A 22657-nucleotide genomic window follows, 5' to 3' on the forward strand; every position below is an offset into this window, starting at 1 on the left:
AACGCAATATAATTATCTAGGTAGTATAGTATCACGATTTTGGCCATGTATGAGGCACTTTGACAAATAGACTATGTGCCATATGCTTTTTAGCTAATGTCAAGTCATAGATGATTAGTACATATTGTAATAGTGCGGCCACGGCCAGGTCCTCAGCCAATTTTCACATCTCGAATTACCCTTCAGTAAATAGGCACATAAAGAATGGACCTGTTGTGTCCACCAAAGTTTGCTTCTCGTGGTATGGTACAATTGGGTATCAAAGCTCTTCCACCACGACATTCGATAAAATTCCCACTAAACATAATTTTGTCGCCAACACATTTTTCCAGTCGCAATTGTGCCTACGCGTGCATACGATCCGCCAGCGTCACTTTATCCCAGTTCGCCGGGCCGGCTGCCTCGAATGCCCCCCTCTTGGAAATGACCCTTCCTAAGCCTTGATGTATCTCGGCCTGGAAAGGTTCAAACGGGATTCTCTCGCCATCAATACTAATATAACCATCTTTTTGGTTTCTGGGTACAATGCGGTACGCAGATATCTTTTTATACTGTACGTGTGGGTTGTCGAAGAATTTTCCAGACTCGACTGAATACAAGAGCTTAGTGGCCGTGATAGGAGAGAGATCCCCATTAACTGTAACAAGGTCCATGCAGCCGTCGCTGGCCATTGCGGCAGAGAAGAAGTTTGCGTCCGGTGCCATGTAGGCCATCTGCACTGGAGTTAGTCACAAATGCTACGAAAGACAAAGATAATAGCCGGGCCAGCTTACATTTCCACAGTAAAAGTTGCCAATTTTATCGTACTGCACAAGTTCCCAATCATCTGGTAGTTGGTCTTGAACGGTGCCGTATTTGAGTTGCGGGAGACCTTTACTGCCGACTTGTCCTGTAGCAACAACATCTGGAGGGAGCTGTTTGGCCCCTGCACCGTTGGTATGCCACTTATAGTGAGCCTTGATGTCGCTTTTCTCACCAACTTCAATTTTGACAGCTAAATCACATGGGTAGCATCGGCGTCGAAATATTCTCATCAAAACACCAACCTCAAATCTTGAACCGCCCATCCAGCGAAGATGTTCAGTCCCAAGGTCACTCTCTGCAACGATCCCCAGAGACTGGGAGAGAAATGACAGGAAGCGACGACTGCCTTGCGTAATGGAGACGAGATCGAGGGGGGTAGTGATGCCCTTAATGATTGCCAACGCCGCAAACGATGGTCGGTATGAACCATAGAGGTTGCAGGACATGGCGTTGCCTGACCCACAAGGAATATGGCTGACGGCAATCTTGGCCAAGGCATGGGCAGCGTCAGGACGCCTTGCCAGGCCGTTAAAGATTTCATGAGGAGTGCCGTCGCCAGAACATGCCATAATGGTATCGTATTTGTCAATATCGACTTGTTCAGCGAGATCTGTGGCCTCTCCGCCCCGTGTCAATGTGACGACGTCCAGCTCCATGCGGGCAGCAACGAAAAGTGGCTTGACCTCGTTGCTCCATTTGCGCAGAGCGCCTCCTGGGCCGGCATGGGGATTAATGAGTACATATGCTCTTTTTCGAAGCTGAGAATCCCCATATGCCCGTTCAAGAACACGGGCCGCAAATTCTTCTGGCTGCGAGCTACCTGGAGATTCGTTGTCTTTCGCAAGCGCAAATGCCCACCTCTCAAGTTTGACATGCGTCTTTGACGACTGTGCCGCATAGTCAATGAAGATATTACCATTGGCAGTTTCTATCCATACGACGTTATAAAGTGGCACCTGTCGCTTGCCAGAGGAATCTACTATTCATGTCAGCTAGCCACCTCACTCTCACCGGGCGTCTATGCCTTGGAGGTTCTAACCTGTCAGGATAGATCTGCAGACCGATCGAAGTCTGCTCTTAGAAATTGGCTCTATCAAATGTCAATACAATTGACATTGAAGAGTTGATTGATTTGAAGGTATTACCAAAAACTGTAAGGAAGTTCCCGCTTGCAGGTAGAGACAAAGTCTTCTTCTCGTCCATACTTATATACAAAGCGTCCCTTATGAAGGGAGCATTTCCGTTTTCCATTGCTGCTGGCCCGGGGGGAAGGGGTGGTATTTGCATGAGAGACGTAAAAACACAAGGCAAGGAAGCATGCAAAGTGAGTCTGTTGCGGCGCCAGTGCCTGCACACACTTCTGCCAACTTGACAGGGCTAACTTGATAGGCTAAGCAAGTAAATGAAATGAGGGATCGAAAAAGAGAAAAAAGAAAAGAAAACGAGCGAAAGAGGACGCGCAATAACTTGACAGAATACAGTGTACGGGCTGCGCGGAAAGGAGACAGATGCCAGGCTCCTCAGAAAAAATGAAGCCAGGAAGGATGACCAGGGGACTGGAGGAGTCTGGTATGTTGTCTGGTCGTCCGCGGTCGGCTGTACCCTGCCGACAAGACTGACGGCCTCAGTGCTACTTAAAAGCAAAAGTACCTGTACTTACTTGAGTGTACAGTACGTTTCCAAGTAACCAACCAGCATTGATCTGGCCAACCGGTGACGGCGTTTGATACCTACCTGCGTTCTTTAGGGTCTGGTAAAAAATTATTTGAGCACACAAGAAAGTCGACTATCCCGTGTGTTACTAAAATATATTGCAATTCTCTGTGTCTTTTTATGGTAGACTTGGTGATAAGGAAATATGTCTTCGTAGTTGCCAGTGACCGCACCATCCTGTTACACCGAGCCAGGTGCGCAGATGCCTCAGCCTCTTCTACTAGGTACCTAAAGTATCTAGTAGCGATGGGGGATCTGTTCAATATGACTACATTTAACTGGAACTTTAAACTAGCAGCACCAGCGCTACTCTGCTGGCTGGCATATCTGGATGGCGAGCACCTGAGAGCCTCAGAGCCCAGCGGGGCCTTTGTAGTCTCGGAGTTCGTTCCATTTCAAGTGCTCGCTCGGACTGCGCGGGCTCCCTCAGTCTCCACGGTCCCTACGGCTTAAATCATAGATACCTACCTAGGTACTTAGGTAGGGGCTAGGTAACTTACCTGGTATTAAAGTCCGGAGTATGTACATGTGAGTGAATTGAACCCTAGCCCGTAACTCTCACGGCCCTTTCGACGCCTACTGACCTGGAGTCGCTTGTCCACATCGGCCGCTAAAGAAATTTGAACCCTTATAGGCAAGTCCGTACGAGATCCCAACAACCTGTGGCACCAGACCCGCCGACCAAATGAAGTTGATGCGCCGTAGCTTTATGGCCACCTGCACATGTTCTCATTCGGAGAGGTACGCAGTACGAAGTTGTGGAGGGGGTCAACTTGTCAAGTCAGATCTTTCGTCCTGCCCCTACCTATTCTTGAAGAAGATGACCAAGATCTCAAGTGCTGGACAAGCCTCTTGTGATCACGCATTAGTGTTCTTACTAATGTCCCCTTCGCTTAGGTCTGGCGAGCTCAACACGATCAGTGGCTTTGTACGCGCTGAATGACGACCTTTTTTTTTTATACATAGGACTCTTCTACCTCTCGAATCCGACGTTTAACTGATATAATAATAGCATACATTGTATCCCCTCACGTGGCTTATAGATCCTTCGTCACATCAGAAACCATGTGCAGCTCTAAATTACAGCGATAAGGCCATATATTGGAGTCCCGGAGTGCTCCCAACACAAGACGCCGTATCACCATATCCAGCTGTAGTGACCCGTAGGTAAGTATGCCTGTTCACGCCGGTCGCCATCATAATTGCGAAATCTCCTTCTGTGCTACCCCTCTCCTTCTCAATTGATTTTGCAGCGCTCGACCGTTGTTTTAAGAATGAGACCGTCTCATTCCACACTATGTCGCTATAAATAAGGGTTAAATGGCAATCCCATTCTTGTCTTCCGGACTGAATATCCCTTCTCAAAGAGCCTTGACTTCCGTAGTCAAGGCTTCTGACACCTTTTGCGGTAGATTGGCGATGGATTTGAACGTATATTCAAATACAGAACACTGTTCCTTTGTCCTGGGATTCGAGGGGTCAATTGCCAATGCAGAATGAAGACATCGAAGCGCCGGGAGGAGTTTTCCTGCCACCTGTTAGTTATACTTTGATCCAGAGAAAAAATGGCTAGTTGACTTGGGCCGTCATCACTCACGTCGGCGGATATAAACCTCGAAACCTGCATGCTGAGCGTCGATACTCCTTGGGCAAGCCTGGAGTAGTGGACTGAGAAATTTCATCGCCTCGCCGAGAGGGTCTGTGGTAGCAGCAAGCTTCAAACCTAACGGATCATCATCCTTCTTCTTCGCTTCACCACTTTGAGTGCCCTTGTTTGGGTCCTGCTTGGCCTGCTTCTCGGCCGCCTCTCTCTCCAAGCGCTGAAGTTCCTTCTTCGCCTTCTTCGCCGCCTTCTTCTTCGCCAGTGCATCGTCTCCATTTTCACCGCCATTTCCATTGACCCCATTTGTAGACGCCTTGTCTGCTATTTCCACATATAAGTTGATGGCATCGAGTGCAGCCCGTGAATAGAAGGGGTGGTCACGGATATGGTCTTCCCATTGAATCATTTCAACATAGGCTCGAATCTGGCCTTTTCTTAGGGAGAAGCTGTGGAAATCAAATTGATCCTCTTGCCAAACATCAAAGATGTTAGCCACGGCATGAAAGCGTTTCAGAGCGAGGCCTATATTTCCTCGTCTAGCATAAGCCTCACCGTCTTCTGTCAGATACCAGACGCACTGCATATCCAAAAGATCTGCTAATGGACCCCCTGCAGTGTCTGCCCGTGTGAACAAGCCGACTGTCTTGAGCGCTCGATCGTTTTCATTGTTTCGAAGTTGATATTTTGCAGCCTTGCTGTTGATATAACGGTCTTTGAGATCGAGCTTTCGCGCTATGTCCATCATCTCCGTAGCCCTCTGAATCTCACCGCTGTGCTTTAGGATTCTCGCTTTCGTCATGTGAAAATCAACGCTCTTGGGATCCTTTTCAATGGCCTTTTCAATGTAGCTCATAGCCTTGGTCAAGTCTCTGCTGAGATGGTAGTTATAGTGCTGAGCTAAGAAGTAGAGTGCCGCGGCTTCTCCCTTGTCCTTACTAGTTGATAGCGTAGACTCAGATTGGAGGTACTTTTCCGCAAGCGAAGCTAGAGCATTCTTTTTAACCGAATCAGAGTACAGATGCTTCAAATTTGCGAACGTGGAGGGCACGCCCTTGTTCAACATTAGCGTGAGGTAGGCCTCGGCTGCTTGGTTGAACTCGTCACCTATTTTTTGTAAGCCGTCATATCGAAAAAGTGAAGGCTCTCCAATTATTTATACTGACCGGAGAGAAAGTCTAGGGGAATTCGTTTGGCCGCATCACATCGGGGGAACTTCTCCGCATACTCATCATACAGCGCTTTTCGTGCCCTTGAACCATTTGGGGAAATTTTCAAAGCAGATGCCAACTTCTCGTAGTACACTGCATGATCCGGATTTCGATCGAGCAGCGCTCGGTAAGCCGTAGCGGCTTCTTCACTCCGCCCCAGTTTGGCCAAGTATTCGGCCTTGCTTTCCATCACGGCCAGCCGATCCAGATTGTGCTTGCATGCAGTATTCAAATGTTCCAGGGCACGCCCACAGTCTCCTTGCGCAGAAATCAACGAGTTTTTATACATGACTGCCTCTGAATGTTCGACATCGTTACGTGACGGCGTAGCCTTGAGAGTGCCTTCGTAGGTTGTCAAGACATTTTCCGCCTCGGCCAGATTGCCGGCGAGATGATTGGCTATGGCAAGAGCAGTCCAGTTCTGGCGGAGCTGCGGCCGAGCTTGGAGCATGGAGTTGCGGCTGTGAATATACCCTTGGAAATCCCGCATTTGAATCTGGAGAATTGCCAGATCCCTCTGGATTTGTGCCGACTCTGGTTCCAACTTGAGAGCAAACTTATAGGCCTTGATGGCTTCTTCGAAATTCTTATTCGAACGATAGAGTAGCCCGTAGACGTGCCAACAAATATGTGACTTCATATCCGCAGTCAATGCTTCCTTGGCGAGAGCAAATGCTTCCTCGGTTTTGCTCTGGCTGTTAAGGATCAGGGCTTTCATGGCCATTGTGTCTCCATGCTTCGGGTTCTTTTTCAAAATGAGATCTGCTGTTTTAAGCCCACGCTTGTATTGTTTGTCTTCATAACTGCGGATGACTTGTCGGAACTGCGCCGCTTCCTTCGGCGCAAGTTGCTGCGGCATGGTGACGGTGATCTGTGCTACTTTTTCGGAGGATGGGAGTTTCGGCACAGACGGGAGAGAGTTTGCGGTTGTTCAATACTATACGCGATCTTGAAATTAGAGATTGACCCGACTGAAAATTGGTTCCAGGAATGCTTTCTGGTTTAGTAGCTACTGACGTATGAGCAACGAAACTGGTGGACGGGCGCTGGGGGTATGGTAGCCGACAGAGTGAGTTGGCCAACATCAACTGATGGCATGTGATTAAAATAGTATCACAATTGTTTCTGCGCCGACCGAAGAAGGGGAATGTGCCCTGGCGATATGCAACTGCCGTCAAATGGTGCGATAGCGGACAGGCAGATCTTATTGCTGCGGTGGTAAGAAACCAAGCTTTTTGGCTCTGAAATCGGCGGATCTTCGGATGAGTCTGGTGTTTGTATTAACAGCTCCAGGACGGAGTACATGCTCAAAGTTGTGTGGGCAGGTGGAAGTGGGCGAGACAGGTGGGGGTTCTTAACCAAAATGCAGCACACACACATCGACGCGCACTCGGGTCACTGGTGGCTACTCCAACATTGAATATTATTAGTCCCTGGCAAGATACCTAACTTACCTTACCTAAGTACTTAAGCACCTAGGTACTTAAGTAAGTAGGTAGTTACCTAGGTACCTACTTAGTAGATAGGTTCCTGCGGTGTAGTAGTGTCTGGTTCGCTAGCACGAGCATTTTGCACCTCGTCAATAATTAATCGAGTCAATGCTCACCTACGGTACTTTGCGTGTTATAACTTAAACCCACTGACTTTGTGCCAGTGACTCACGCCGAAAACCCAAAATAGCACACACATTGCGCCCTGTTATACATGAGATCTTTAACAAGGATTTTTTTTTTTTGAATGCAGGCTTGGTGCAGTAGCCAAAGTCATCTCTTTCAGATTAAGCCGCTGGGTCAATTACTCCTAGAACCATCATCAAACCCACATGTCCTCATAGCGGCTTGCCAGGTATCGTGAGGAGAATAATTACATCGCTCCTGAACAACACTCCAAGTACGGTTGCGTATTATTTCTTCGACGCCACGCTCTTGGCGGACGAGGCTGGCCAGAATCCGGGTTCGAGGTTCCCGGAGAAAGAATCGGCTCGAATATGGATCTAGTCGCTCATCTACGACTCTTTCACGATTCTTCTGCTCTTCAATGTCTCGTAGGGTTGCCTCTGGGTCATCAGGATCAGGGCTAGCCGCAATAAGTGCGCAGTAATTCAATACCTCAGTTCTGGCCTGCCAGGCTGGAAAAAGCACCGCTGTCTTGAATGATTTGCAAGCCTCAGAGCCTATAGGTCGCGAGCCGGAAGCAGGAGTTCTCTGAGACGTTGAGCTCGGGTCGAATCCAGGATGTGAAGGCGTAACCAACGCATTCAGGTTCTCTGTGATGGTATCGTCGACAGCCGATCTCGAGAGTCGAAGAAAGTCTGCAAGCCGGTCAGCAGAGACTACTATTGACGGTATACGCATACGAAGAGATGGAATATACCACGAAGAGCCCCCGACGAGAAGCACAGTTGTGGCGATAGGCTTGGTCGATGTGGGAGCTCAGTCATAATGTGTGGTTGACGCGATTGTACTGCCTGCGCGGCAGCTACGGGAGCGTTGCCGTTCGAGGCGGCCGATGTAGATTTCCAAAAGATATCCAGTTTGTACGGCAAGTCACGAGGTCGTCAAATGAAAAACTCCAATTTTGGGTGTAGTTATATATGAAGCATACCTCCAAGGTACGTTGGTTACGTCGCCGAAGTTCTCTAAAGGCGAGTAGAGGTTGGAAAGCGATGGTAAAGCGTGCAGGTACCTCAATCAGCCGCCATGTCCGGAGTAGGCGCATATTGATTATTAAGTTCCCACCACCTGCAGGGACTTGCCTCCATGTACTCCGTACCGTCTGGTACTTGAGTAGTAGTGCCTGTTATTTGGTGCCTAAATAAAGTGGAGTTGTGCAGTATGATACTTAACGTTGTTGGCAGCTTTGTGACTGGCCAGAGACTGTCTTGCATCCTCTGAATTTCGCGAGCCGAAGAAGAGCTGGCTTCTAATGACCAGTGGCTTCTTGTACCAGCGGCGAGTTGCCCTGATTCCTCAAAACTGGCTGACGCGCTGCCCAGCTTAACTACAAATTTATACATAAACCTACTTAAGTACCTACCTAGGTAGGTACCTAGGTACCTGCTAGGCAGGTAGGCAGCAGTAAATCTCTATTGAAACCAAAGACAAATTAGAAGTTCCTGGTCAAATATTGAAAGCATTGGTTAGACTTTCGGCATTATCGTAGGTGCACTGGCAATTGGTACAAACTAGGAGTAGCTGAGATCTGCGGCAGGAACGGGGTGGCTTTTGTGAAGCTAAGAACATTAGAACTGGATGACGACAGTGGGGGAGCGAGGGGGGGAGCAGGAGCGGGGCAAAAATTGCTCTGCGGCCAATGGACAGAGCAGTGTCGCGTGTGGCCAGCCACTACACAAACTTACAGGGAGCACTACATACATTACGTGCGTGATCCAAGGCAAACTGGTCATGCTGAGGTTTCCAAAAGCCGGTTGTCGTGTTATTTCTTTATCGATAGGGCGCAAAGCAACATTCTCTTGTTCATCTAACCTAAAACCTATGGCAAGATATATATGAGCCTATCGCTAAGCATACATTGGCGTCATACACTATATTATCGTACGTGATACGATGCCCAAACGCACTGTTTTGGCTAAAGACAGTTTCCCTCCCCCACTCTCTGGACGCATAGACTGACATGACCGACGAATCGTCTTGACTTGTGCCGACTAGTACAATAAAGTGCCTGATTCCGCATAACCCTTGACAACAAAATTCCACCAACGCCACGATTTTGCCGTTTTACATGACTTGCTGGCAGATCCGTCACTCCATCATTGCCTACGCCAGCTACCACTCATCTCATTCAACCCATTCCTGTTGAATTCAAGTTTGGCGGACCGAGTTTTGCCTCTCTTTGTGAACCGCCATGTCGTCTTCTGGATCCACGGCTGCGGCGCAAGCCAGTAGTGGAAGCTGGTCAGCCTTCCTGAAGGTACGGGAACATTACATCATTTGTCCTATGAACGCGGCACCCAGGACCCCTAGCTGACACGGTTTCCTATTAAGTCAATCGCCTCCTTTAACGGGGATCTTTCGTCTCTCACTGCGCCGCCGTTCATCTTGTCGTCCCAATCTCTGACCGAATTCTCTTCATATTGGGCAACCCATCCGCCCATCTTCACCGCTCCTGCTGCTGAAGCCGACCCCGCCAGGCGCGCTGTTCTCGTGTTGAAATGGTTTCTTTCAACACTTAAACATCAATATGCCAGTAGAAGCGAACAGTTTGGCAACGAAAAGAAGCCTTTGAACCCGTTTCTTGGCGAGCTGTTCCTAGGCACTTGGACTGACGAAGCTGGAGAGACCACGCTCATTTCGGAACAAGTCAGCCACCATCCTCCCGCGACTGCGTATTGCATCCGCAACGACAAGACTGGGGTTCAGCTGGAAGGATACAATGCCCAAAAGGCCACGTTTAAAAGCACCATCATTGTAAAGCAAATTGGTCACGCCGTGCTGACAATCCCGGTTGGACCTCGTGATAAACAAGAGCATGAACATTATCTAATCACACTTCCATCTCTTCATATCGAGGGTCTTATTTTTGGCACACCTTTTGTCGAGTTAGACGGGTCAAGCTACATTAGTAGCTCCAACGGTTATACTGCCAAGATCGATTACAGTGGCAAGGGCTGGCTGTCGGGTAAGAAGAATAGTGTTATCGCTACTCTTTATCCCACAGGCAACGAGAAAGAAGTATTATATAACGTTACAGGCCAATGGACCAAAGAATTTGAGATATATGAAGGTCCTGCCAAGAAGAACTCACCAGCCACATTGTTTGCTACATATGACGCCGTTGGGACCGCTCAGACTGAGCTTAACGTTTCCCATATAGATGATCAGTACCCTCTCGAATCTCGTCGGGCTTGGGCTAGAGTTGCGAAAGCTATTCAAGTCGGCGATATGGATACGGTGTCGGTTGAAAAAGGAAAAATTGAGCAAGCCCAGCGAGATCTGCGAAATAAGGAACGATCTGAGGAGCGGACTTGGGAGCGGCGTTATTTTTCGTCCGTAGCTGAGGACCAGGTTCTGAAAGAGCTAGGCGATGCTGCTGGGATTCCTTTGAATGGTGAAGAGGATAAGACAGGTGGCCTATGGAGATTCGATGCAGAGAAAGCCGCTAAGGCGTCTGCCGAAAAGCTCAGCAACGAGCAAGTACAGGAGATTGAAAAAGAAGTGCTTGGACAGTAGACCCTTGGGTGTGGATAATACGAATCATCAAGCGTTTCGTTTTGCAGCTATGTCGCCTGCCAGATCTGTTATCGGAGACAATGTACCTGGCTATCTTGCACCACATGTTGTGATTTTCTGTGGCTTATTCTGGAACATCCTGGTAGAATGCGGCATAATTGGCGACAGGCGAATACATCTCGCAAAAGTCTGCAACTGGCCCTGATATTTGCACACGGCTGAGATGATCATGGGTTTCTCTATGCGTTTTTTAATAAGTTGTGCATATCATTGGGTGGGCATGGTGGATAATCTGGATGTTGTTGTAATGAATGTGTTTCTCGAGCACATAAATCAAACCAAGTCACTTTCTAACATTAGCCGATGTCGCTGAGTTTTTCAATTAATTTTACTCCATTTTGAATTCAGCTGATAGTATTCTTAACTGTTTGTAGTCATCACGCCCCCGAACCGCCCCTACCACAACATAGAGAAGTTTTCGTATTTTAGGCAAGTACCTACACCTGCCCAGCACAGCTGAAGTCCTTAAGAGCCTCAGTAACACGGGCAGACATAGTTTTCTCCCCCTCGCGGACCCAAACACGGGGCTAAATCCTATACATTAGCAGCTTCTCGACCACGGAATGGAAGCAGCAAGTACATCGAAAACAGATCGTTTGAAGGTTAGCACTTACATCAAAAAATTTCTTGTTGGGTTTGTCTTGGCCATCGGGGTTGCCAACAGCAGTGAGGAGGTAGTCCTTCTTGTTCAGCATATAGTCGCGGATGCCACTCATGTAGGCAAACTGCATATCAGTGTCCATGTTGACCTTGACGACGCCGTGGCTGATGGCATCGAGGTACTCTTTCTTGCTGGACCCAGAGCCACCGTGGAAGACAAAGTAAACAGGCTTGTCCTCCTTGGACTTGATGGCTTCCTTGACGTGAGCCTGGTGCTTGCCGAGCAGCTCGGGGTGGAGCTTGACATTCCCGGGTTTGTAGACGCCGTGGACATTACCGAAGCCAGCAGCAATAGAGAAATATGGAGAGATGGGAGACAAGGTCTTGTAGATGTTGAGAATATCCTCAGGTTGGGTGTAAAGAGACGCGTTGTCAACGTCTTCATTGTTGACACCATCTTCTTCGCCGCCAGTGATGCCAATCTCCATCTCGAGCCACTGCTTCATCGGAGCCGCTCGCTTAAGATACTTGGCGGTAGTCTCGATATTCCAATCGACAGGTTCCTCTGAGAGATCGATCATGTGTGAGCTAAACAGGGGCTCGCCATGGGCCTTGAAGTGAGCTTCATCAGCGTCGAGCATGCCGTCGAGCCATGGCAGAAGCTTCTTGGCGCAGTGGTCAGTGTGGAGAATTACTGGGATGCCGTAAGAGGGAGCAATGCTACGAATGTATTGGGCACCCGCAACAGCACCAGCGATGGAAGCGGCTTGGTCGGTATTGCTCAGACCCTAAAACAATGTCAGCAGCCTCGCAGCAAAAGCCAGGAGATGGTACACCCACCTTGCCGCCGAAGTAAGCAGCACCTCCCTGCGACATCTGGAGGATGATGGGAGCTTTGGCATCGCGGGCAGCCTCAAGGGACGCAACCACAGTTGAGGATGAAGTGACGTTCTATTATCACATTGGGATCAGCGTTGTGAGAATATAGCGAGGAAGCACTAATAAATGCCGGGGTTCAACGCAGACGTACAATGGCGGGGACTGCAAATTGCTTCTCCCGGGCGTACTGAAACAGTCTCAGGACATCGTCTCCCACAATGACGCCAGACTTTCGGCTCAGCACATCGGTAACGCCCATGGTCGCGGTTGTAGAATAAGATATTTGAGTTGACTGTCAATTGGCGTTGTGAGAAAATGAGAAAGTCGACAGCAATGGGTTAGGATCGGAACAGAGAGGGTGTGAGCACTTCTAGAGATCGGGAGAAAGTACCAGTTTGGTCAGCAAATTGCTCAGTTTTTGGATGCTGTGGGATTGGAGGGGTAGATAAAGTAGGATGAAGGGGCGCGTGGGGGTTTCCGGTGTTTTTAGGTAGCACTGGGGCATCGCTATCGCTATCGCAACTTGGAGGGGCAGCCAGGGGGGCACACTGAGCGTAATAAGAGGGCCGATGGTGCCTTGAGATTGCCCTTCCATCATTGATGTCTGGTCAAGCACACCAAGCAGCACCACTGGACCTTCAGAGAGCTCATGACATCAAGAATGAGGTCAGAACAATAGGTCTGGAGGCCGGCGACCGGGCGGTCCAAATATCCCTCGTTGCCAATTGGTGCGCCGAGTCAAGGACTGTTGACCATCTGAGGTTTGGCATTGGACTGACCCACGATTTTCAGGCTACTGACCGCATGGTAACATGCTTGAGCTATTATTTGATCGGTCCGTTGCGAGTGATGAAGCCGTTGCCCGAAAACACAAGTGCTGGTTCTAACTCCGTACTGTCTGGTGGGTCTGAGGGGAAGAGGGGTTGGCTCAACACTTACACAAGTACCCAACAATGGAATTGGTGAAGAGTGAGATGTTGGTAGAGCGTTCGATGTTTCGAAGTCAGTCTGGATGGATGATAGAGGGGAAAGGAACAAAGTCAGGAAGCCACATGGAAAAGAGAGGAGGTTGCGGGGCAGCAAATTTTGGGTTTAGGAAGTCGGCACGGGGCTCGTCATTCCCGGGAAAGCCTCCTGTTGTAACCGACGCTTCGGCTTGTTGGACGGAAACATACGGGACATCTGAACAACCCAATCTCAGCACAGTTTCTGGGAAGATGTAGTATTTGCGTAGCGTTGCCGGGTGTACCACAGTTTACCACGGTACAGAGTGCGATGGCCGTGTATTCCTGCTAGTATATGATCTGTTTGTCTCCCGCTCTCTTGTAAGCGCCGGCGAGGGTGCGGATTCTGGAATTAGGGCGCATGAGCTTCAATGTTCCTACCTACGTCAGTAAGTACATACCTGGGTATTTATAGTTCAACGGAGAGTCATTCTAACTACCTGCGCTGAGGCGCTAAGAGAAAGGTATTGAAGTTGAAATTTAATCCTGCTTCGTCTTTCTTCCGCTCGAGCCAGGCTTGAGTTTTGTACCGTTGACGGATAGCATGGAGGGCAAAGACCCTTTGGTTGGTGGTATCCGAGTCCCATCATGAATGGCCTGGTCTACATTTACAAGAACATTCTTCTGGCCCTTGCCCCCGCCCCCGAACGGAACAATTTCCATGTGCAATAGCAAGCGCCGTGATTTGTCTACGCGTGCCATACCACCCATATATTAAGTCGGGTAGATATTCTGCCGGGCGTCGACGGGCAATTGCTTCAACATTCGATGCTCGGCTGCTCCACCGAAGGAAGGCTCCAACATTGACAGTACTAGAGTCTTCCATCATTCCTATGCGAAGGCGAAACCACTGGTAGGGCATCAACTACGTACATTCCATGTTCCAACAAGTGAATTACAAATCTAGGCACCTGTGTAGGTACTCAGATAAAGGTATATTCACCCAGAGTATGGCCACAGACGGTCAGAACGCTTGATTTCCCGCCAAGTCCAGCGGATCTACTTTTATTTTGCTACGATAATATTGGAATGGTTGAACCAGTTGAGCCCGAATTGGGAGATGGTGCTCGTAGGGTATGGTCATGCAATCTGTACCAGATATACCTAGGGTATGCTTTTAAAGCCACCCGGAGATTTTGCGAGCATTTCCTATAATTAATTACACACACTGACATGATGCATATGTGCATGATATGCGGGTCTGGCACCACGCCTTATTTTTCGGCTGTCCAATAGTCTGAATCACCAGGCCGCTTAGTCATTCCGAGATTGTACCTTTTGACATCTCATAAGAATTGATCTACCTTGCCTCCAATCCCGCCATCTGGGCCTTGTGTCCAGTCCAGGATACAGTATGGCGACACCACAGACTTCCGCCTCGCTGTTCAGCCCCGACGTTCTCTTCGATAACCCGGTTTTCGCAGGCGGCATCGGTCTTGCCTCTATCGGCGCTGCCGCTGCCTTTGCTCGTAGGGGCGCTATTGTGGCCTTTGGAGCTGCTCGGCGACGACTCCTCGTCAACGTTGAGATCAGCAAACAAGATCCCGCCTATCCCTGGATCCTTGCTTGGTTATCTCAGCCGCGTGAGGCCGCTGGTTTCATCGCCTCCCGCATCACCCGAATTCATAATTTGTCTGTTACCACGACGACAACACACACAAAAGGCCCTTATGCTGGAGGTCCTGTCAATGCCAGCTTTTTCCTCCAGCCCGGATATGGGCGACATGTGGTTAAATTTGGCAATGCATACATTGCCGTTAGCCGGGAAAAGCATAGCACCGCCAATATGAATACGGGTGAGCCCCACGAAATCGTTCAGCTGACAACGCTTTGGGCCTATCGCCATACTTTCGAGGGAATATTTGCCGAGGCTCATCGCTTGGCTGCTAAGGCAAACGAAGGGAAAACCGTAGTATACTCGGCTCGAGGGATGGAATGGGCTCCTTTGGGTGATCCGAGAAAGAAAAGGCCGCTTGGTTCCGTGATCTTGGACGATGGGGTCAAGGAAAGCATTGTTGCGGATGTCAAAGACTTTCTCTCCCGCCAGGGATGGTATGTAGACCGTGGGATCCCGTACAGGCGAGGTTATCTCTTATATGGGCCGCCAGGAAGTGGGAAGAGTTCATTCATACAAGCTTTGGCAGGCGAACTTGACTTTGGTGTGGCCACAATCAACCTCAGTGAAATGGGTATGACCGACGACAAACTGGCGTACTTGCTGACAAAGCTGCCTAAGAGGTGCTTGTTGCTCCTGGAAGATGCGGATGCTGCATTTGTGAACCGTCGGCAGCGTGATGCTGATGGGTATAGTGGTGCAAGCGTCACCTTTTCCGGCCTACTAAATGCACTAGATGGTGTTGCGGCCGGCGAAGAGCGGATAGCCTTTCTCACCACGAATCACATCGAGCGACTAGACCCAGCACTGATCCGACCTGGCCGTGTGGACATGATGCTGAGGATTGGTGAAGCGACTAAATACCAAGCCGGGCAGATGTGGGATCGTTTTTATGGCGATGAGGACAACAGTGGTTCTAGGAAAGAGCACTTTCTACGTCGCCTGGATGAGTTAGGATTGTTTGGCACGAGCCCCGATGGCACTCCTTCCAACCGGCGGACGAGTACGGCGGCAATTCAGGGTCTGTTCTTGTTCAACAAGAGCAATATGCAAGGAGCCATCGACATGGCTCAAGGGTTGATCCCCCGAAAATTTGAAGATGATGCAGCTTCTGATACAGCACACAAATGATTTGACCAATAATTCATTGTGGTTTCATTATTATAGGGATGGGAACGCGTGAAGAGCGCAGCTGGGGATATTTGTATAGCATAGTGATACCCCCTAGAAAACCAAGCCTAGATGTACTATTATTTAGCATTGAGAATGATGTGGTGTAGCCTGGGAAGGCATTGATGTAGAGACAAAATTGAACCTGTCTCCATGATTAAGAGAGTGTCGACTGTAGCATGTAAACTAGAGATAAAATTCGCCAAAAACGAATGACAATAATCTCTCGTTGGCGTTGCTGCACTCAGCCATTTACAGTTGACGCCTGAATGATGAGGCGTGTGATGGCGCTTGGTAGTAATCCCACTGTGGCTGAATGACGAGCGACAAGCTGATGCCTGCTGTGCTAATGTCGAAGTCACACCGACCATAGAAACGTATCCAAAATCTCAACTTTGGCTTAACATTAGTTTCACTTTTTTCTATCCCCAAGCATTTCGGGTTTCACCTGGCGCAAATCAGAACTGCCGCGCTATAAACGAAGGACACGGCTGCCATGTCGCCTGCGGACCAAGGTACCATGGACCACTGGGTATCATCCACCAAATCGACCACCGTGCGAAGGGCTTCGCTCAACCCAACCTCACGACCTCCTGTGTCCATGTCTGGACAGGCACCGAGGTACGACCAGAGTTCCAGGCAGAACCAGGATCTAGCAACGGTGGCCAAGGAAACGAGGATTGTATTACCCAAAATTTTACAGAGGCTTCCCAACATACAAGCAGCAAAGTCCGAGGCCCTGTATCTTAGCACCCTGTCACCACTCAAGGCTGCAGAGTGCCCGCGTCGCACTCCGAGTCGGAAAGTCGCCATTAAAATAGTAAACGACGACTCATTCAATGCAGCCATCAAACTTACCGCCTCGAAAGGCGTTGCATCAGCTGGACGGGTTGTCGTGCTCAACATGGCAAGCCATGCGAATCCCGGCGGGGGATGGCTGAAAGGAGCCAGAGCCCAAGAAGAAGCACTTTGCTACCGCAGCTCCCTATCGTTATCGCTTCATCGCCGCTACTATCCGTTTAAGCAGCTCATGGGCATATATACCCCCGATGTTGTTGTTATTCGTTCCGACATGCCCTCTGGCCATAAACTCTTGACCCCCGACATCCCGGTGCAAGACCTTCCAGTAGTGAGCGTGCTGAGTATTGCGGCTCTGCGATGCCCCGAAACAAAACGCTTCCGGGGCAACACACCATCAGGCAAAGTCTTTGAAAGACTAGCATACGCAAACCCTGCAGACCGGGAAATGACCAAGGCTAAGATGAGGCTCTGTCTCAGAATGGCGGCACGCAGAGGTCACGGCTTGCTTGTTCTAGGCGCCCTCGGCTGCGGCGCGTTCAAGAACCCAAAGGAGGAGGTTGCGCAATGCTGGCTTGATGTTTTACGCGAGACTGAGTTTCAGGGAGGCTGGTGGGAGGAGGTATGGTTTGCCATTTTTGATAGTCGGCAGGAAGGGAATTTCGAGGTGTTTGAAGATGTTTTGGGAGGAGTGGAAGTGTAGGTGCACTTTGTGCAAGCCAGAATGCAAACAATCATTAGCTTTACGACTCCGAGGACATGGCAGTTATTCATGTAAGTCTGGCCAACGAATTACCTACCCAGGTAGGCAGGCACATCGGTGAGGCGCCCGATGTAATTACATGTTGGGAGGATGAAGCCATTGTGCCAAGCTGTATCGAGTGTCAACTACCTAGGTACCTACTTGTAGGTACTTAAGTACTCACTCCGTACTCTATATACATGTAGCTAAGTACCTAGGTAGGTAGGATCCACCCTACCACACAGACTGTCTAGTCCATTCAATTGATGGTAATAGTTATCGTACCTGGCTGGCTGGGCAGTTGGAGTGTCAAGTTCATATTTCTATTGACCCTTCAGTTATGGTAAAATTCCAAGGTTCGGTTCCCGCTTTTACGTACGGAGGACCCCGACGTCGAATCGATATTTCGCTTTTCGTTTCTACTTAAGTAGGTTGCAGGTGGGTCTGATGGTTGCATTAATCTGAGATCAGTTGACGAGATCTGAGCCCTGGCAGCGACGAAAGTGGTTAACGGCTGTTCGGAGCAATCGTTGGCAGGCACACCCACCAGACTCGATTGGTGTCGGCCTTTGACCATTTATAACCAGATTGACAACATTCGAGCCCTTAATAATCCAGTATTGCTTCTACAACATCGAGCAAACCGCCTCCATTGCCCCACACCATTTAGATCCCATTTTGCGTCCCGCCGTGTTAGTTGAAACACTGCGTTATTCCAAAGCCGAACACAAGACAACCGTTGACTTATGCAATTGCAGAGCCATTGGGTGGGCCACCGCCTCGGGGCCACTGCCTAGTCCGTTCTTTATTAGTCTGCGCACGCCGACTCGTGGCGCCTCTCCACGATGACGTGATGAGGTGAGCCAGGCCCAAAAAGTCACGCATTTCACGGCTGTTGTTTGATACACCGCATCAAGTTAGAAACTTGCGGTCCTTCCGCTGTTCTTCGGAAGAACGTACTGTAGTAATTTTAAAATGTCAGTATCAAGTTATTAACCCTCATCCCTGGAACGGCTGCCCACTCCAAACCCATTGGGGCCTCGTCTAGGCGGATCCGAGCATGGCGTCCCTTCAATCTCTGCGCTCTATGTCGCCATTTCCTCGACTCCCTGTTGGCTGATCCATTTCCTCAATCGCAATCACAGTGGCGCAGGTCCGGGCCGCAGAGTCAATTGGTGCAGTCAGAAATCAAAAAAGTATCAAGCATGTATGTTAACCGAATCCGTCCATTCGAGAGACGAGGGACCAGAACAAGCACGTCAGACAGGACCAGTTGGCTTCAGCACCTAGGCAAAAAAGGGACTCCCTCCCCAGGCCGTTTTCCTATCTTGCGATTTCCCATCCTTTCATCTTCTTAAGCTGGGCTGGCTGGTGGACCTTTTTTTTTTTCCTTTTCTTCCCCTTTACTCTTTTGTCCCTCCCCTCATTCGTTTCTCTCCCGTCCCATCATCTTCACCTGCCAGGAATATTATCTCTGCTTCTGTTCCTGCCGCCTCCTCTCAAGCCTGGTGTGTTGCTCCTATACTAGAGTCAAGCCCTGTCGACCCGCCTGGGCGACGGGCGCCAGCCAAGGACAAACCAGCCATGTTTTGGAAGACCAAGTCTGCCGAAAAGAGCCATGCCGAGCCTCATCCGAGAGACAGCTCGGCCGATATTTTTGACGACGAGGTAGAAAACACGCGCTTCAACACATATGGTTCGCCTCGTGATATTAGTGACGCCAGCCTCATTGACCCCGACTCGGGAGTCAAAAGAGGTCTTAAAAACAGGCACCTGTCAATGATGGCCTTGGCTGGCATCATTGGCCCTGGTTTGTTGGTGGGCGCGGGTGGCGCTCTGAATAACGGCGGCCCAGCGTCTTTAATCATTGGCTTTGGGGTTATCGGTACGTTGTTTCTTGCACCTGCGTCCGAGCCTCACCTATCCGTGTAATGTGTTGGGATTACTTCGTGCTGGCTATGACAATTACAAGCGAGTTGGGAGTCGCACAAACCAGGCTAACCGGCTCCGCGCCTCACAGGTGTCATTGCCTTTGCAATCATGCAATCCCTCGGGGAGGTGACGACGCTGTTTCCAGGAGGAGGCTCATTTGTTTCTCTGGCCGAGCGCATGGTTGACAAGTCTTTTTCCGTTGCTGTGGGATGGAATTACTTCATCATCTGGGCTGCCGTGCTGGCCAACGAATACAACGTCATTTGCAGCATCCTCACATACTGGGCTCCGCAAGTGCCGCTGTGGGGTTTCTTTCTCATCCTTTGGTTCCTTTTCACTGCCTTTCAGCTGTTGGGCGTGGAAGCTTTTGGCGAAGCTGAATTCTGGTTGGCTCTGTTTAAGATCTTGGGCCTGACTGCGTACTTCATCTTCTCCATCGTGTATGCCGCGGGCGGTTTGGTTGGTCAAACGGATTCACTGGGATTTAGGTATTGGCACGACCCTGGAGCCTTCAATGGAAACGGATTCCGAGGCGTAGCGGTCGTCTTTGTCTTCTGCTCTACGTTCTACGCTGGTATAGAATCCGTCGCTGTTGCCGCAACAGAAACAAGAAACCCCGGTGTTGCTGTCCCACAAGCGATCCGTCAGGTGTTTTGGAGAATCATTTTCGTTTACATGGGATCAGCGCTATTTTTTGGCATTACTTGTCCCGCCAATGCGGATGGCCTTGTCAACGGCGGCGCCAAGGCACTGCAGAGTCCCATGACAATCGCAATTCAAACTGCGGGATGGAATGGAGGTAAACCAGCCCAGAAACTACCCTCACGATGACCCAATGATGATACCATGCTTACCGTGTCGCATCAGGCGTCCACCTTGTCAACGCTTTCATCCTAATCACCTGTTTGTCAGCCATCAACTCGTCAATTTATATCGGATCGCGCACCATTTTATACATGGCTCAGTCTGGTAAAGCACCGAGGTTTATTGGTCGGACCAATAAAAAGGGGGTGCCTGTCTGGGCAATTGTGCTCACTAATGCTGTTGGCTCTATATCCATGATGAACGTTTCTACTGGCGCGTCCAAGGCATATGGATACATTGTCAATCTTTCAGGTGTCAGCACCTTTCTGGTATGGGGTAGTATCAGCTTTATTCATATTCGCTTTCGACGAGCTTGGACTGCTCAGAATCGAAGTTTGGACGAAATTCCATTCAGAAGCATGTTTTATCCATTCGTCGCATACTTTGGCTTAGTTGCCAACCTATTCCTCGCCCTTGTTCAGGGATGGACGACACTGTCACCCTTCAATGCTGGCAATTTTGTCGACGCATACATTCTTTTACCGCTTTTTGGGTTGATATATCTTGTGGGGAAGCTGTACTGGGGAAATGACGACAAATTTAAGCGTAGTTCGGAAATTGATCTCGACAGTGGCAGAAGAATAGATTTGGATGGTAAAGGGATTATGCCTGAAGATGAAGCTTATATCGAAACTGGAAGAGCTTCTATTTGGAGAAGAATCTGGAGTTCGCTTTGATCATACAATTTTATGTTTACTTTAGGGGCGCATGGACGTATAGTACATGTCGTGGCTTCCACGCCTACGGCAACGAAGCTCAAGTTCAATAATCGGAGACAAGAAAGAGAGACAAAAGACGCAGTAGCCTAACAGGTTTTGACTTATAAGATAGACAGCTGCCTGCAAGACTTTCCGGTATCCAATGGCTTGGGCGGTGTCTTCTTGGACCTCATTTGACGATAGTTCCAGCGGGCCATTAATTTTGGACGCCGAAGCAGACGATTTCGTCCAACCCATTGCCAGTGTCTGCGGACTCCTGGCAGCTCCCATTATATTCCAGGCCAATCCGACGAACCTCTGCATGCAATGCTGATGTGGGAACCGTTTGAACTATTTCCGCGTTTATATATAGTTAAGGTAATATTTCATTTTTACGAAGGAATGGTTTTCGGTGACGCGTATAACTCTGATAAGTTCTGCGCAAGGATCTTGACGAGCTCAGCTTTTGTCTCTCAAAGATATCTCGTATAAATGACAGATCAAAGGACCGTTGATAGTCGCTAGAGCTTTGTCATTGATACCCCAATGAAAGCAAATTTAATCCCTAGGCTATTAGGGACAATGTCTGGTGCTTTCCTTACTGACCTTTGTCCCCATGTACGCAATAGGTAGTATCTAGGTAGGTAAGCTCTTGTTTGATACCGCACCAACCTCCCATGAAATCCTTATAATACAACTGCTAAGTATTCGATGATAAAGGGTATAGCGGTGTCAAGGATTTCATGTGTATTTTACCGTCTTCCTGTAGAGATATGATCTCGACCTGTTTACTACCCTTGTTGGGGCATCATGGCGAAGCTCTAGACTGACGTGGCAGATATCTCTTCTAACCACAGCCCGCATATGGTCTAACCAGATACCCTCTCGGCCTAAAGTTTTTGGATCCTGACCGTAGTCTTGTTCAATGACCCATTCCTATTGCCCGTGTCAGCGTTATTTTCTTGTATCTCCCAAACTTGGTACATGACTGTCGAGGGCTGGAGTATGACCCGTAGAACACACCTGAGCCGCGAGAAATAGTTGACATATACAAGTCTAGTGGGTGGCCCAATGAGCCAACAGCACAACACTAAAGAAGTACGAAGACCACAAATACAGGGCTCGAAGCCTGTCTTGGAAGAAACTTTGTACACCGAGAAGCCCACAACTACCACTTCTATGAGTTCGGTTACCGAAAACTTCATAATGTCCTATCCTAAGAGTATGGTTTCCTAGCAATTCTAACCGATTGCTATGACTAGGAATTACCTAATTAGGTTATTTCCGTTGTTCCTCAAAGATAGCAGGCTAGATCAGGTCTATTTATACAGGCTGGGGCTTTATAGCAACTTTTGCCTTCGAGGGTTGTTTTCGACACCGGCAATCTCAGGAAAGCAGCTTTCAGTATGGCTGCGGTTATATCCAAGAGAAATGAGAGAAACGCAATCACAAACAGTTTTATGTGATTTAAGAGAGCCAAAACACATCATCTAGCTCATAACGGACCCCTTTTCGTAATTGTTGGAGCCAGAAGCTCCTCGGATTCTGCAACAATAATAAGCAAACCGTCTTGGTTCAGAATGCATCCCAGGATACGACGTATGGCGCTCAACCAACATGGAACATGAATACTGCGGAAGATCATTGAATGTGTTAGCAGCCCCAAGCCGATGCAGTTGAAACATTATCAAGTCTCTATAATTTCGTATTTCAGTCCCTTAACGGCAGTCGTCTTAGCCCAATGTGTCAGACTGCATCCCCTTGACCGAGCGAGCCCG

At 49.1% G+C, this 22657-nt stretch overlaps 8 protein-coding genes across 8 annotated transcripts; 4 read left to right on the forward strand and 4 right to left on the reverse strand.

Moving 5' to 3' along the window:
• Nucleotides 1–344: 344 nt before the first annotated feature.
• On the reverse strand, nucleotides 345–2055 carry LCB5 (Sphingoid long chain base kinase 5; the record flags this gene model as incomplete). Its single annotated transcript, XM_066131808.1, has 4 exons — nucleotides 345–713; nucleotides 774–1780; nucleotides 1844–1894; nucleotides 1950–2055. 4 exons carry the CDS (start codon nucleotides 2053–2055, stop codon nucleotides 345–347), a joined length of 1533 nt encoding a protein of 510 aa, XP_065987812.1.
• A 1823-nt stretch (nucleotides 2056–3878) lies between these two features.
• NAA16 (N-alpha-acetyltransferase 16, NatA auxiliary subunit) lies at nucleotides 3879–6187 on the reverse strand (the record flags this gene model as incomplete). The annotated part of the gene is made up of 3 exons (XM_014688347.1): nucleotides 3879–4045; nucleotides 4115–5224; nucleotides 5284–6187. 3 exons carry the CDS (start codon nucleotides 6185–6187, stop codon nucleotides 3879–3881), a joined length of 2181 nt encoding a protein of 726 aa, XP_014543833.1.
• A 931-nt stretch (nucleotides 6188–7118) lies between these two features.
• G6M90_00g110270 (uncharacterized protein) lies at nucleotides 7119–7768 on the reverse strand (the record flags this gene model as incomplete). The annotated part of the gene is made up of 2 exons (XM_014688346.1): nucleotides 7119–7639; nucleotides 7702–7768. The coding sequence occupies 2 exons, from the start codon at nucleotides 7766–7768 to the stop codon at nucleotides 7119–7121; spliced, it is 588 nt and encodes a 195-aa protein (XP_014543832.1).
• A 1424-nt stretch (nucleotides 7769–9192) lies between these two features.
• Nucleotides 9193–10517, forward strand: kes1 (the record flags this gene model as incomplete). Its single annotated transcript, XM_066131809.1, has 2 exons — nucleotides 9193–9258; nucleotides 9333–10517. 2 exons carry the CDS (start codon nucleotides 9193–9195, stop codon nucleotides 10515–10517), a joined length of 1251 nt encoding a protein of 416 aa, XP_065987895.1.
• A 497-nt stretch (nucleotides 10518–11014) lies between these two features.
• fbaA (Fructose-bisphosphate aldolase) lies at nucleotides 11015–12315 on the reverse strand (the record flags this gene model as incomplete). The annotated part of the gene is made up of 4 exons (XM_014688344.1): nucleotides 11015–11104; nucleotides 11192–11965; nucleotides 12018–12128; nucleotides 12208–12315. The coding sequence occupies 4 exons, from the start codon at nucleotides 12313–12315 to the stop codon at nucleotides 11015–11017; spliced, it is 1083 nt and encodes a 360-aa protein (XP_014543830.1).
• A 2099-nt stretch (nucleotides 12316–14414) lies between these two features.
• BCS1 (Mitochondrial chaperone BCS1) lies at nucleotides 14415–15806 on the forward strand (the record flags this gene model as incomplete). The annotated part of the gene is made up of 1 exon (XM_014688343.1): nucleotides 14415–15806. The coding sequence occupies one exon, from the start codon at nucleotides 14415–14417 to the stop codon at nucleotides 15804–15806; it is 1392 nt and encodes a 463-aa protein (XP_014543829.1).
• A 535-nt stretch (nucleotides 15807–16341) lies between these two features.
• On the forward strand, nucleotides 16342–17346 carry G6M90_00g110310 (uncharacterized protein; the record flags this gene model as incomplete). Its single annotated transcript, XM_014688342.1, has 1 exon — nucleotides 16342–17346. The coding sequence occupies one exon, from the start codon at nucleotides 16342–16344 to the stop codon at nucleotides 17344–17346; it is 1005 nt and encodes a 334-aa protein (XP_014543828.1).
• Nucleotides 17347–18969: 1623 nt separating this feature from the next.
• AGP3 (General amino acid permease AGP3) lies at nucleotides 18970–20858 on the forward strand (the record flags this gene model as incomplete). The annotated part of the gene is made up of 3 exons (XM_014688341.1): nucleotides 18970–19270; nucleotides 19406–20116; nucleotides 20185–20858. 3 exons carry the CDS (start codon nucleotides 18970–18972, stop codon nucleotides 20856–20858), a joined length of 1686 nt encoding a protein of 561 aa, XP_014543827.1.
• Nucleotides 20859–22657: the final 1799 nt, after the last annotated feature.

The sequence above is a fragment of the Metarhizium brunneum genome, chromosome 7, assembly GCF_013426205.1.
Source record: "Metarhizium brunneum chromosome 7, complete sequence".
Taxonomy (NCBI): domain Eukaryota; kingdom Fungi; phylum Ascomycota; class Sordariomycetes; order Hypocreales; family Clavicipitaceae; genus Metarhizium; species Metarhizium brunneum.